At 37.9% G+C, this 15,741-nt stretch overlaps 1 protein-coding gene across 4 annotated transcripts in view; it reads left to right on the top strand.

Moving 5' to 3' along the window:
• The window catches only part of ahi1 (Abelson helper integration site 1), a 259,803-nt gene that overhangs the window by 19,755 nt on the left and 224,307 nt on the right, over nucleotides 1-15,741 (top strand). For all 4 annotated transcript variants that reach the window (XR_006311028.2, XM_043686138.2, XM_087981977.1 and 1 more), the window contains exons 2-4: nucleotides 6,198-6,281; nucleotides 10,919-11,040; nucleotides 13,079-13,617. Coding sequence is in view for 3 of the 4 variants with exons in the window: in XM_043686138.2 (XP_043542073.2) it covers nucleotides 6,272-6,281; nucleotides 10,919-11,040; nucleotides 13,079-13,617 (671 nt within the window). In the remaining variant the exon portion in view is untranslated. The remainder of the gene's footprint in view (nucleotides 1-6,197; nucleotides 6,282-10,918; nucleotides 11,041-13,078; nucleotides 13,618-15,741) is intronic.

Consider the following 15,741-nt stretch of genomic DNA (forward strand, 5'->3'; position numbering starts at 1 on the left):
ATGTATGCTATTAAGTTAGTACTCAGCAAAGACAAAAAAAGGAATGAACATTAGTTAAATCAGCGAAATGAAAGCCTGGAAAGACACTTGGCAGCATCATAACCAGGTGTGAAAGTAAAATGTTAATTAATGGGAAGAAATCTGGAATCTTTCAACTGGTATGAAGAGCAAAGATCCTTACCACCTGAAAACAATTAGAGAACAGGATATGACAATATTCAGAAAGAAAGAAGAATCATTACTGATTCATGTAAGATTGAAAGAATAAGAGAAAGATGCAAGGAATTCATATTTGAGTATAAAATATCATAAGTTGTCTGTATAGAAACTCACAACTTCGCCAAGGGATCTTCAGCAAATTATTAAGGAATAATGTTAAATGATACAACATTGCATGAAAGTGGGACAAACTTATACACATGGTTAATACCCACATTTGCAAAGCAGGATAGGTCCAAAAATAGAAAAATAAGACCTCTGAAAAGATATTTTCTCCCATCAAGAGATGTTTTACTCACTTGGGGCTTTAATGTAAAACTTTTAATGTTGACAGATATTCTACTCTTAGATATTGTTAGGCATTTTATTCTTTGCTGTTCTAGAATTTCTCTAGAATTTTCTCTAATTCCTTATGAAAACATTCAATGTTTTGGTCTCAACTGCGTTCTGAGGCAAAAAATTCCAAATGGCTCACCACTCTGAGGGTAAAGAAGTTTTTCCTTATCTCACTCATATATGGCCTACCACGTATCCTTAAATTGTGACCCTGGTTGTCGGTGCCACCTCATCAGTAACATCTTTCCTGCATTTATCTTGTCTAATCCCTTTAGAATTTTATAGCTTTCTATGAGAAGACTCTCATTCTTCTAAAGGGCAAAAGTGAGGACTGCAGATGCTGGAGATTAGAGTCAAGAGGGTGGTGTTAGAAAAGCACAGCTGGTCAGGCAGCATCCAAGGAGCAGGAAAACCGACATTTTGGGCAAAAGCCCTTCATCAGGCCTTCCTGATGAAGGGCTTTTGCCTGAAACCTTGATTTTCCTGTTCTTCGTTCTTCTAAAGTTTAGGGTGTAGGTTTGCTTGCTGAGCTGTAGGTTTGATATCCAGACGTTTCATTACCTCGCTAGGTAACATCATCAGGGGTGACCTCCAAGTGAAGCGAAGCTGTTGTCTCCTGCTTTCAGCGTGCAAACCTACACCCTAAACCTCAACCTGAGCTACAAACCTTCACAAATCTTCTAAAGTGTAGTGAATATACTCCTTGCTGATCCAGTTTCTGTTCATACATCTGTACTGCTATATCAGGAGTTTGTCTAGTCAACCTTTGTTACACTGCCTCCATAGCCAGAACATCCATTCTCAGGTACGAAGACCAAACTGCACACAAGACTCCAGTTTTGGATTTATCTTGTACAATTTTAGAAATGTATCCCTGCTCCTGTACTTGAATCCTCTCCCTATGAAGCCCAACATAGTATCTTCATAACCTAGTATACAGTTAAACATTGGGTTTTCAGTTTAGATCAGGAAGTATATTTTTTCATTTTTTGAATAGGGGAAACACCTGTAACTTGGATTTCAGGTGGGCTGCGCAAAAGTGTTGGCTATGTATTGTAAGCCAGTTGCTCTTGACAGAGGGAGATGGTTTGGATTTGTTAAGAAATATAGCACAAAGGAAGGTGGTTGTGGTTGTTTGAGATTACTCATCTCAGTCCAAAGGTATTACTGCAGGAGTTCCATAGGAAATTAATATCTTAATCACAATCATCTTCCGCTACTTCTTTAATGACTCTCCCTCCATCATAAGTTGGTGATTTGTTGATATCTACAGTCATAAACAATGTTCAGCACTATTTGTGACTCCTTTGAAACATTCAATGTCCATATGCAGCAATATTTGGATAACATCCAGATTTGGGCTGGTAAGTGGCCAGCAGCAATCACACCATGCAAGTGCCAGGCAATGATCATTTCCAACAAGAGAAAATATAATCATCACCCCTTGATGTTCAATAACAGTACCATTTCTGAATCTCCCATTAACATCTTGTATGTTGCCATTAATCTGAAGTTGATTGAAAGTCATAAAAATACTGTGACTGGAGGAATAAGCCATAAGTTCGGAATTCGGCAGTGAGTAGCTCATCACCTTCTGTCGCCATTGCCTGTCCACCACCTTAGAGATAGTTAGGAATGCAGATGCTAGAATGTCAGAGTTGATAAAGTGTGGAGCTGGAAGAAGCACAGCAGGTCCAGCAACATCAGAGAAGCAGGAGAGTCTATGTTTCGGGTCAGAACCTTGCATCAGTCCTGATGAAATGTTCCGACCCGAAATGTTGATTCCCCTGCTCTTCTGATGCTACTTGACCTGCTGTACGTTTTCCAGCTCCACATTTTATCGACTGTGTCCACCATTTACAATTCTCAAGTGTGATGGAGTGCTCTCCATGTTCTCAGATGGGTGCAGCCCCATCAGTAGTCATGATGCTTGATAAAATCCAGGTAGCCTAACCAGCAGCTTCAACATTCACTTTCTTCACCACTGCACATTGGTACAGTGTGTATCGTCTACAAGGTGCACTGCAATAACTTACCAAGAACCTCTGAACAGCACCTTCCAAGCTCATGAACATTACCATCTCAAAAGACAAATTCTGCAGATGCATGGGAATGCTAACACCTGTATGTTGCCTTCCAAGTTGCATTGTATCTTGACTTGGGACTATATTGCTGTTCTCTGTCACTAGGTCAAAATCCTAGAACAGTCTTCCTTACAGCACTGTGAACGTATCTACACGCCAAAGGTTGCAGCAATTCAAGGGGACTGCTCACTCAAGGACAATTATTGATCAGCACTAAATAAATAAATGTATGTTCTAATATCTACGTTCTAAGAACAAATTTTTTAAAAAGAGGGAATATTAGAATACAGGAGAAAACTTACTAGAGGTATAAAAATGGATGGTAAGTGTTTCTTATGATGTTTAAAAAAGAAAATTGTGAATTATCGTGGGTGTTGGTCTTACAGAAAGTGGATCTAGGAAATCAGTAACAGACGAATAGAACATGTTTTATTCATTGGTCTTCACTATGGAAATACAACAAACATCCCAGAAGTAGCTGTTGATCAGGAAATGGAAGACAGAGAGGAAGTCAGGAAAATTACAATCAGTGGTATTGAGTAAATTGTTGGAGTTGCAGGTTGACATATCCCTATGTTCTGATGGAGTGAAATAATTTATGTTATTTTCAAAGTCTTTAGGTTTGGGAAAGCTTCCAATAAATTTGAAAATAACAAATGCATTTCCTTATTCAAAAAAGGAGAGAAACAGAAAGCAGAAAACGTCAACCCAATTAACTTGCCATCTGTTATAATGAAGATTTTGGAATCAAAGACTAAAGATGTAATAGTTGGGCAGGTATTAAATTCAAATTTATCAGGCAGTATCAATACGATTTTGTGAAAGGAAAGTCATGCTTAACTAATTGAGGTTTATTTTTGAAGTACAGCAAACTTATTAGAGACCAGCATACAATGGCATGAGGCCTATTCCGGTTGATCAAGAAGTCCACGTAGTCAATGTAAAATACATGCTAAGTAATAGAAACGTAATGCAGGAAGTGTTCACATTGCTGTTATACTTTATTTACAGCATGAATCACTTAAATAATAACGCAACTTTGCCTTAAATAAAACTTGCTGGCAGAGAACTTTCTCACCTGTACCTCAACTGGCTATTCAGTCACTGTGGAGATCCTGATGATACAGTAAACTTCCATTATTTCAGGTATTTAATTTTTACTGGTTTTTCAAGAGTGCCAGTTCAGAGGCACTCAGGGTGAGTGCATTCAGTCTTTTTCTCAGGGTTGGGGAATCGAGGACAAGAGAACATCAGTTTGAGGTTACAGGGGAAAGAATGAAAGGGAACCTGAGGGGCAACTTTTCTACACAGAGGGTGGTACGCGTATAGAATGAGATGCCAGCGGACGTGGTTGAGGCAGTTGCATTAACAACATATAAAAGGCATTTGGACAATGCGTGAATAGGAAAAGATTAGAAGGATATGGGCCAAGTGCAAGGAAATGGGATTAGCGTGGATGGACATTTTGGTTGGCATGGACCAGTTTGAGCCAAAGGGCCTGTCTCCATGCCATACGGTACCATGACTTTATAAGATGCCAGTTAAAACAAAGTATGTTGTAGTACGTGCTGTGAGTAAAAAGGAACTAATGGAAGTACTGGCTTAGGTTTAGATTTACATGCCGCATCAAAGGTTATTGCAAGTAATAAAATCTGATTGTGTCAAGGGTAATAGATTGGCATTGATAAAAGATTGGCTAACTGTGAGGAAGCAGTAGGCATAAATGGGTCATTTTCAAATTGGCAAGGTGTCATGAATCAGGTACAGGGATCAGACTTCAACTTTTTAAATGTTTATAAATTATGAATGAAAGCGACAAAGAAAAGGTTCCTACATTTGCTTATGGGGAAACAAGGTAGGGAAGTAAGTTCTATGTTCTGAAGAGAACAGAACGAAGCTGCAGTCCGGAATAGGTTAAGTGAGTGGCAATAATCTGGCAAAAATGTAAATTGTGAAATTGTCAATTTTAGCAGGAAGAATAAGAACAAAAGATTATCCAAATGTGAAATATTGTAGAGTTCTGAGCTTTAGAGAGATCTGGTACATGATTCTTAGTGCATGAATCGTATAAGGTTGGTATGCAGATACAGGAGAGATAATAGAATGTTACTGTTTATTGTAAGGGCAGTTGTACACAAAGATAGGAAGGCTTTGTTCAGTCATACAGAACATTGGTGAGACAATATATGGGGTATGATGTACTATTTTGGACTCTTTATTTAAAGATGGATGTAAATATGTTAGAAACCATTCAGAGAAGATGGTCCGAACTAATACCTCGAATGAGCAGGTTGTGAGCATAGGTTGGGCAGGCAATGCTTGTATCTGGTGGAGTTTAGAAGAGTAAGAAGCATATAAGATCTTGAGGGATTTAGACAAGGTGAATATGGAAATGATGTTTCTTCTTGTAGGAGAACTAGCACTAGGGATCATAGTTCAAAAATAAGGGATCTCCCACTTAAGACAAAGACGAGAATTTTTTGGAACTCTTTCAAAAGGCAATGGAAGTATGAATATTTCTCAGGCAGACGTAGATAGATCCTTGATGAGCAAGCGGATGTTAACATACCAATCCATTCACTGAGAATGCCTGGGAAGTGGAAAAGAAGCAGCTATCAGTGTCTGTGTAGAAGTTACATGATTGTGGCTTAATGCAGTTCAGGTGGCGGTTTTGTCTCAAAAGTCTCTAATTTTTGGCTAATGAGAATCAGTTTATTGTATGTTTATTTACCTAATGGAAGTTAATCTACTGACAGGTAATCAAATAGCTTTGTCAAAAGCAGCTCCCTGAAATATAAATGGCTTGTGTATTTCAATGTCTGAGTTAATTGTTTCCAAACTTGGTAATTGCAGGTGATGACTTTCATCTTAAATATGTTATACATCCCACTAAACATAAACTTAAATATGTTATACCCCCACTAAAAAAAAGAAACCAGTAACAGGAATTGCTGGAGAAACTCAGCCGGTTTGGCAGCATCTGTGGAGAGAATGCAGAGATAATGTTTTGGGTCCAGAGACCCTTCTTCAGAACTCAAGAAGGGTGACTGGTCCTAAAATATTAACTCAGCTTTCTCTCCACAAATGCTGCCTGACATGCTGACTTTCTCCAGTTGTTTCTGTTTCCGTTTCAGATTTCCAGCAAACACACCTTTTTTTGTTTTGTAAATCAAAATAAGTGAGTGATATTTTTCACACCTGACAGGATAGAATAATTTTAATGCTTTTGAATAAAAAGTGTGAATTTCAGTTAAGATAATTTTATATTCTTGAATGCAAACCTTGTCTAATCCTTGCAGCCTACTATTTGCTCTGACTATTTTAAGTTAATCTTTCTTATTTAAAACCATTTTAGTCCATGGAACTTTAAAATGTTATTGCTATTGTGACAACATGGACTTATCACAGCAATAGTTTGAGCGAACATTTTCCTTATTGCATACTGTTGGTGCACAAAATCTAGGCTCCTTCTCCCACCCTTCCCCTCTGCTCCCTTCTCTACTCACATGCACAACCATTCATTTTGATGCCTAACTTTAGTCTTTGATTAATTTTTAGGTTGACTCCCTCCTGAGGTTTTTATCTGGGAATGTTGCAAATCAGGAAGATCTCTAGACACAGTCTTTAGAAAGATGCCAGCAGGTACGATATACATTCCTTGATTTTGATATAAAAGGAGAATGCTAGACATTGGAAAATGCTGGAAGTACATACTAGGGTTAATCAGCCTCTCGGTTGGAATGCAGGTCCTGGGATGGGAGGGTGTGGAAGCCCAGAAAATGCTGCAAGTTTATGATCACCTGCATGTTCAACATCTGCAGTTTTGTTTTGCTTTTTATTTGACAAAAGTACTGTTTGATATTGAATTGATCTCATTCGCTGAAAACCTTTTCAGAGTTAAAAGCAAAGTGCTGTAAAAACTTAAGTCTGACAATACCTGAGAAGAGTAATAGTTAATGTTTTGAGTTCAATATGATTCTTTTATGGAATCCTTCCGTTTAGAACCAGTTCCAAAAGAAACAGATTTTACTTGAAATATTAACTGTCGTTCTCTCTTCACAAATACTCCTGGACCTACTGAGCTTTTCCAGTACTCATTGTCTTACTTCAGATTTATAATATATGCAATATTTTGCTTTTATTCTTTTACAGAGTGCACACCTTAAGGTGGAAGATGTTAGTGCTGAGTGTAACACTTCTCATTTCAGCACTCAAGAGCAGTTTTAATAAGTGTCAAATCAAATAGCATAACTACATATTTTTGTCCCAATCTCAAAAGAGCCCCCTCAATTTTAGTTTGACCTTTTTTATATTTTGAGCATTACCATCATCTGGCTCTTTCTTATTTTTTGTTGAACTTTAAGTTTTCTGCCAAACTGGGTTGATACTTCGCACACTCATTTTTATTGCAATCCCTGTGGAGGAACCATAAACCCAAAATAAATAACTTTACCAAATAATGCACAAAGAAAGCAAAATTTCTCAAAGTACGTTTTGTATGTGAACATGAATCAAAGTCAATGAAAATGAACAAGCAAATTTTCATTAAAACAAAAGAGTAGATTTCAATATAATAAAAGTAATCAATATAATAAAAGTATATCTAACACAACCATAAGCAACTGCACTATTCAGATGAACAGGTCATTACCATATACATTTTTAAAAGGCTCTAACTCAGTCTCCTGTACATAGAATCTTTCACTTTATTACTGTAACTCTATAAGATTTAGGAGCAGAATTAGGCCATTCGGCCATCGAGTCTGCTTCACCATTTGATCACGGCTGATATGCTTCTCAACCCCATTCTCCTGCTGTCTCCCCATAACCCTTGATTCCCTTACTGATAAAGAATCCATCTATGTCTATCATAAAATCACTCAATTTCTTGGCCTCCACAACCCTGTGCAGCAATGAGTTCCATGGATTAACAACCCTCTAGCTGAAGAAATTCCTCCTTATCTCAGTTCTCAAGGGTCATCCCTTTGCTCTGAGACTGTGCCCTCAGGTCCTTGTCTCTCCTGTGGGTACTGTGTGGCACCTTGTCAAAGGCTTTCTGGAAATCCAAATAGACCGCATCCATTAGCGCTCCTTTGTCTAACATGCTTCTTACCTCCCCAAAGAATTCTAACAGATTTGTCAAGTGTAACCTCTCCTTGATGAAGCTATGCTGACTGCACCCCATTTTACCATGCACTTCCAACTATACTGCAATCTCATCCTTAATAATGGACTGTAAAATCTTACCAATGACAGGTTCAGACTAACTGGCCAATAGTTCCTTGTCTTCCCCATCACTCCCTTCATAAACAAGGTGTTACTAATGTAACATTTTTCAAGCCTCTGGGGGACTATCCCTGACTCCGGTGATTCCTGAGAGATTGTCATCAATTCTTCCATATCTCCTCAGCTATCTCCTTCAGAACTTGGATGTGGTCTATCTGGTTCAAGTGATTTATCCACTTTCAGATCTTTCAGCTTCCTCAATACCTTCTCCTTAGTGAAGGTCACTGTGTTCACTTCTGCCTCCTGACTATTTTGAAGTTCTAATTTGCTGCTGGTGTCTTCCACTGTGCACGCTGATGCAAAGTATCTATTCAGATCTATTCAAATCCTTGTTTGTTCCTCACTACTACTTCTCCAACCTTAGTCTCCAATCCAATGCCCAATGTTGTCTTTGTCTCTTACCTTTTAGGTATTTTATAAATTCTTGCAATCTTCTTTAATATTACTAGCTAGCTTAATCTCATTTTCATCTTATCACCCCCTTACTTATTTTTAGTTATCCGCTGCTGGTTTTCAAAGGCAACCAATCCTCTGGCTGCCCACTAATCTTCAGCATATTGTTTACTTTTTCCTTTGCTTTTGTGCTGTTCCTGACTTCCCTTGACAGCCATGATTACCTCATCCTCCCCTTAGCATGTTGCTTCTTCCTTGGGATGAATTTCTGCTATATCTCCCAAATTGCTAGGAATCTCCTATTATTGCTGCTCCACTGTCTTCCCTGCTAGGCTCTCCTTCCAATCATCTCTGGCCAGCTTCTCCCTCCTGTATTTGCAGATACTTCATTCAGTTGTAAAGCTTTTACATCTGATTCCAGCTTCTCCCTCTCAAACTGCAGGATGAATTCTATCATATAATGGTTACTGCCCTCTCGGAGTTCCTTCACTTAAGCTCCTTAATCAATTCTGCCTCATTATACATTGTAAATCCAGAACTGCCTGTCATCTACTGGGCTGTACTACAAGCTGATCCAAAAAAACCATCTGTTAGCAACCTGACTTTCTCAGTCCACTTGCATAATGCAATTCCCCATGGTTATTGTAATGGTGCCTTTCTTACATGTTTTTTCGAGGTCCTGATTTATCCTTGAATTAATTGGGAGTTATATTCCAACCAAGCTGTTTGGAGTCTGTCATCACTTGAATGACATAATTTCGATTCAAGGTTAGAATACAGATAGACTCTAACCTCTCACTTTTAATGCATTGTCTGAGCCGAGATGTCACCTTTGTTTTAAAAACCTTAAGTTTTCTTGGGAATGTGACTTGAAAGAAGTTCTTGGATTTACATATGAATTAATTGAAAGCTGCAATCCATTCTAAGTGATGAAAAACTGAATAGCAATCTAACTTTGTTCAATACATCGCATCAGTTATATGACACTTTGACCTTTTACTATAAATTCTGTGTCCTGTGATCCTGCCCCACTAGCTACCTGACGAAGGAGCAGCACTCTGAAAGCTTGTACTTCCAAATAAACCTGTTGGACTATAACCTGGTGTTGTGTGATTTTTAACTTTATCTACCCCAGTCCAACACTGGCACCTCCGCATCATAATTCTGTAGGACATTATGTGCTAGGGTCACAACCACCTAAATTCCCAGAGACTATTTTATTCAACCCTTTTAATAAATCATATAAACAGTCTGATCAGCTCTGGCAAAAGCAAACTGAAAACTGTGCAGTCAAATAGATTTACCTTCACTTTATTCCTGTTGGTACTGTTTCCAAGTCAAGGGTCAAGTCATATGGACTAGTATTTCTTCTTATTAATTGAGTCTTTACAATTGATGCAAACTTTTCAAAAGAACATAAACAGTCTAAAGACATTACGGATTTCCCTACTCAATTGCTTCTGGATCATTTTTAGTAAGGCCCAGTCTGCCAATGAATAAGAGAGATACTTTTACTCCTATGGTCTAGTTTTTAAAATATGAAAGGCTAGTGATCAGTGTACTGTGTATACCATGTCAGCACTACTTCTCATCATTGATTTATCATCCCTTCCCACTTTCTCTTTTAATAGAACTACTTGGACATTATGATTGATCCCTGCGCACGATTTTGACCAGTATTTAAATCAATATTTATGTTTATTTTGTTAACGGAAGTTAGCTGCGATATAACTGAAGTCAATGGAAGATAGTTTATTATAGTGATAGGATAATGAGGCCAACATAAAACTGATGCAAAAGAAATTCAAAAGATAAATAATTGTTAATAACAATGAAACAAAATTATTTTTAAAATCTTGATTACTATGTTATGGCAACTTGCAGTTTCACAGAGAACCCAGTTCTAAGATTATAACTTTTTTATTTAACTATATTAACTGAATTAACTTTAATTTGGCATTGATCCTTTTGACAACTTACTTGAATGACTCCTTTTTTTTCCCGTTTCCTCAGTGGACATTGTGATCTTGTCATTTGTTTGCTGTAGTACATTCTTCAAAGCATGTTGACCTTATTATTTTTAAGATGTAAAAATCTTTGCTATATTAGATTAGATTAGATTAGATTACAGTGTGGAAACAGGCCCTTCGGCCCAACAAGTCCACACCGACCCGCCGAAGCGAAACCCACCCATACCCCTACATTTACCCCTTACCTAACACTGCGGGCAATTTAGTATGGCCAATTCACCTAACCTGCACATCTTTGGACTGTGGGAGGAAACCGGAGCACCCGGAGGAAACCCACGCAGACACGGGGAGAACGTGCAAACTCCACACAGTCAGTCGCCTGAGTCGGGAATTGAACCCGGGTCTCTGGCACTGCGAGGCAGCAGTGCTAACCACTGTGCCACCGTGCCGCCCACAATATTCACTGAAGATTGCAAAATTGTCCTTGCTTGCCTCCTGTTTACTTTTGCAATCTGAATAAATGTCATATGAATCACAGAAAATGTAAAATGAATACCATTTTATATATCCTAAATTTGCCTTTGGGTGATTGCTGAATTTATAGTCAGTTTTGACCGTTACGGTTTATAGGAGAAAGTGAAGCCCGGGCAAAGACGAAGGCTCAGTTTGAAGAAGTGTTAAAAAACTACTCTGGTTTAACTGTTGGGAAAAAGAAATCAAAAAAGAACATACCTCCCCAAGAAAATATTGTGGTGAGTATAGATTATGAACGACAACATATCATTCTTTTAAGTCTTTATTCATAGGTCTTTGTTGCTTGTTTGGTGCAGTGTTTGAATGGCATCTGCACATCAATTCTGTTAGAAAAATAGAGGCGACTAAAGGCTGGAGCTCAATCATATTGAAAAATATTAAGCAAATGATGTACTCAGTGTTATGAGATAAAAGATTGCCATTTTATTGTATAATATGAGATCATTATGGCAAGGCTATTGTTGGTCTTCCCTTAACATACTCATTCCTTTGTCATTGAAACTGCTAAAATTGCATCAAAATTGAGGATTTCTGATTTTGGCATGGAAGATATTTTTTGATCAACTTTCAATTTATTGAGGGATTATTTTGAAAATGGGCATAAAATGAGTTCTGTATCAATAAGTCTGTGGTAAACATACAACTTTGGATAATTTATTATAAAGGGTTCCCAGTGATTACTTCTTTACAAAATAGTGACCACTATAAATTTGGGCTAAACCACGGTTTCACCTCAGGACCCTACTTTAGCCACTTTGGGGGATTGTTAGCATCTTAAGTATCCTGGGAAAACCTTGCCTGTGATGTTTGCAATCTAATCACCTTCAGTCAGCCCTCTATAAAACAATGTTAAGGTATAGTTATGAGGAAAAGGTTAATTCAGCATTAAAAGTGACCAATGACAAAGTTTCTAACAAAGGTATAATGGAAATTGGATTTCTTTAAAAAACTTAACTAAGTCTTCATTTTTGAACATAATATGTGCGTTGATAACAATGTGTTGAATCCTGAATATCCACTTGTTACCTTAAAATTTAACTTACATTCTTAAAACTTCAGTGCAAATGAAGGTTTAAATATTAGCATTTTGTACAAAGAATTAATATTCCAGAATATACAAAACAAGGCATCTGGTGGCATTCATGAGTGTTAATTTCACTTTTTAAACCTTATCCTTCAGCTCAAATGTTTTCGTACCACACATTTGTTAAGGAAGAGTAGGTGAAAGACAGGACCAACAGTCTGTCTCTTGAAGCCACAAAAGTTAAAACTAGAGACAAAAACAGGATGACTGAGAATAAATTAAGACGAATTAGTTTCAAATAGAGAAAAAGTTCATTTAGAAGAAAGAAAGAGACAGTAAAGAATAGCAAGACAACTTTAAAAAATTATATTTTAAATGCTTGAATAATTTACCACTTAAGAATGAGATTGATTATCAAATCCAACATTCCAACAAATCAAGCAACTTTTTAACTCATGGAAAGGATGACTGAGTTATTGGAAGCTTTGATCAGATGACTAAAGAAGCAATGCAGAGGTATAGACAGAATATTCCAGATCTCAGGGGAAAAGGCAGCCAAAAGCCATAAAGAATGCATTAATTAAAGTTGGGAATGCAAAGGAGGCCAGAATTAGGAGTATAGCCATCTGAGATTTGTGGATGTGAAAGAGATTACAAAAATAGAGGGACTGAGCTTTAGAAGGATTTGAAAACAAGGATGAGACCTTTAATACCACAATGTTGCATAATTACAAGTAAGCATTCATTGAAGGTGTAGTGAAGACGAAAGACTAGGAGCAAAAGTAGGCCATTCAGCCTGTTGAGACCGCTCTGCCATTCAATGAGATCATGGCTGATCTGATCATCCTCAACTGCACTTCTTACCTTTTACACAAAACTCTTGGTTCTCTTATTGATTGAAAATCAGTCTATTTCTGCCTAGAATATATTTAACAACCTAACCTATGCTGCCCTCTGTAGTAAAGAAATCCACTACTCATCTCTGTCATAAATGGCATTCCACTTATTCCGAGATTTTATCCTCTGGTCCTCCACTCTCCCTCAAGAGGAAACTATCTTTCTGGACCTACCCTGTCAATTTACCTCAGAATTTTGTTTGTTTCATTGAAAGCGCCTCTCATTCTGAACTCCAGTGTGTGTGTTTTTAAACTGTGAGGCTACTTGGCTGAATCCAGTGGTCTTTAGCACTGCTGTTTATGATCCTGATATATTATTCTTTAAATTTTGTCTAGCTTGAAAAATTGAGGAATAAACTTAGTCTACAGAAGGATAATGAAGACGATGAAACTATTCTAAATAACACTTATAACCCAGAGGAGCAAAGTCCCCGCTTCTCAAAAAACAAATTGAATGACAGGACCTCTGTGGCTGAAAAAATTAACAATGATGAGCTCTTTGAAGATGAAACCCCAGCCAAAACCAAGAAGAAGAAGAAAAAAGCAAGTGAACATTCTTTTGTCGAGGAGGCCCCTCGACCAGACTCTGTATCGATCCTGCCAAAATCCAGCGAAAAAAGGTCAAAAAGTGCCTTTGGAGAGGAATACCAGACTGAAATTGTGAAAAAGAATGATATGGGAGAGGATGTAGATTCCCTAATCCAAGCTTACCAGCAGGCTATTGCTACCAAAGATACAGGAGGTGTCAGAAATAAAGCCAAGAAAGTTAAGGAACAGTCAATTAAAAAAATTTCACGCATGTCTTCAAAATTAGCCAAGAAACTGGATAAGATGAAAACACTGAAAGAGCCAATGTCAGTGGAGGGGGAAACGAGGTAAGAATAAGAACATATTTTGTCACAATATACTTTTCTACAACTTATATGCTAATAAAATTTTCTTACAATCTGTGCCATAGAATTCTTGAATTTATAGAATGCAGTTCCATAAGTCTCATAAAGAAACAATGTATGAACATAAAGCTTAAATAGGAGGTTTTATGGGAGTCTGCTATTCACTTGTTTTTCCCATCTAAGAAACTCAAAATCTGAGAATGCAATGCTGATGTGCCCTGGAGTAATTTTGAGTTTGGTTGCTAGAAACGCATGATCAAAATGCCTACCATCCGTTTCAGTGCACATGTTCGGACAGGTTGCACCAGAAACTCCAATATGTACTTCTGGCACACAAGCTCTTTAATGGGAGCACAAAGATTAATGACCAACAAGCCCACGGCATTCAGAATCCTTGTACTTCCACAAGGACTATTCCCTCTGGGATACCTTGGTCCATTCCTCCTCAACTCCCGTTTCCCCACACTCCTATGGCACCTTTCCATGCAATCACAGAAGGTGTAATACTTACCCATTTACTTCTTCCCTCCTCACTATCCATGGCTCCAAACACACCTTCCAAGTGAAGTAGTGACTTACCAGTACTTCACTCAATCTCGTCTACTATGTTTGCTGATCAGTCTGCACTTTGACTCTTCAATTTGGAGGAGATCACATTGTGAGCAGCGAATACAGTAGACTAGATTGAGTTTTTAATCTCTTTCGAAAGGTATAATTTGTTCATAATTTACATATAATATTTAACTGTCACTTGCTGTTTAAATCTAAATTTTAGATTAGATTCTCTACAGTATGGAAACAGGCCCTTCGGCCCAACCAGTCCATACCGACCCTCCGAAGAGTAACCCACCCAGACCCATTTCCCTCTGTCTAATGCTCCTAACACTATGGGCAATTTAGCATGGCCAATTTACCTGACCTGCACATCTTTGGACTGTGGGAAGAAATCGGAGCACCCGGAGGAAATCCACGCAATCACCGGGAGAATGTGCAAACTCCACACAGACAGTCGCCTGAGGCTGGAATCGAACCTGGGACCCTGGTGTTGTGAAGCAGTAGTGCTAACCACTGAGCTACTATGCCACCCCATTTAGAAATTAAAAATAAAAATTATCCTGGCTTAAGCAAATGCTTAAGTAAAAGCTGTTTAGTTGAGAATAGCAGAAATTAATTAATTAAGGAAACTAGCTTACATTCTTTTTCTGCACCTGAGCGAACTCTTTAGATTCAGAGCATAATGATAGAGGCATTGCAAAGTGAATTTTGAACAGTGCTGAGAGTTGTGCGAATAATAGAGTTAGGGGAGGAGGGAAAGGAGGTGCTTGCTTGCTTTTTCCAACTTTTCTATCCTTTAGAATTAGTTCTTAGTTCACTACGGAGGAAAAGGTAGTTATCTGCTTAAGATTGAAAATATAATACTGAATTGAAGATTTGATGCATATACGATTGTTTAGTGAGAGGGAGAATTGATGAAAATCAGTGTTAGTAATAAAAGTTCGAGGGGATTTAATGGAGTTAAAGGCTAACAAATTCCAAAGGCCTGATAATCTGCATCCCAGCGTACTAAAGTAAGTGATCCTGGAAATATTCAATGAATTGGTGATCATCTTCCAAAACTCTAATCACTCTGGAGCAATTCTTACAGACTGGAGGATAGCAAGTGTAACTCCACTATTTAATAAAGGAGGAAGAGTAAAAAACTGAATTATAGACCACACATCAGTCGTGAGTAAAGTGCTGGAGACTGTTAGAAAAGATGTGACAGCAGAACACTGGGAAAGCACTAACAGTATTGGATAAAATCATTATGGGTTTATGAAAGGGAAGTTCTGCTGAACTAATCGACAGGAGGTTTTTGAGAATGTAACTAATATAATAGATAACAGAGAGCAGTTGGATGTGATGCATTTCGATTTTAAGAAAGCTTTTGATAAGGTTCCACATGAGAAGCCAGTGGGAAAAAATAAATTAAGTAATACGGATTGAGAATTGGTTGACAGTCTGGAAACAAAGTGGAATTAATGGCGCTTTTCCTGCGGTCTCTTGGGTCTATTATAGGCGATGACCAGTGGTGCACTGCAGAAATCAGTTTTCGGCTCCAACTAC

The sequence above is a fragment of the Chiloscyllium plagiosum genome, unplaced genomic scaffold (genome assembly GCF_037043375.1).
Source record: "Chiloscyllium plagiosum isolate Xiang-an unplaced genomic scaffold, Cpla_swu_hap1 HiC_scaffold_3, whole genome shotgun sequence".
Taxonomy (NCBI): Eukaryota; Metazoa; Chordata; class Chondrichthyes; order Orectolobiformes; family Hemiscylliidae; genus Chiloscyllium; species Chiloscyllium plagiosum.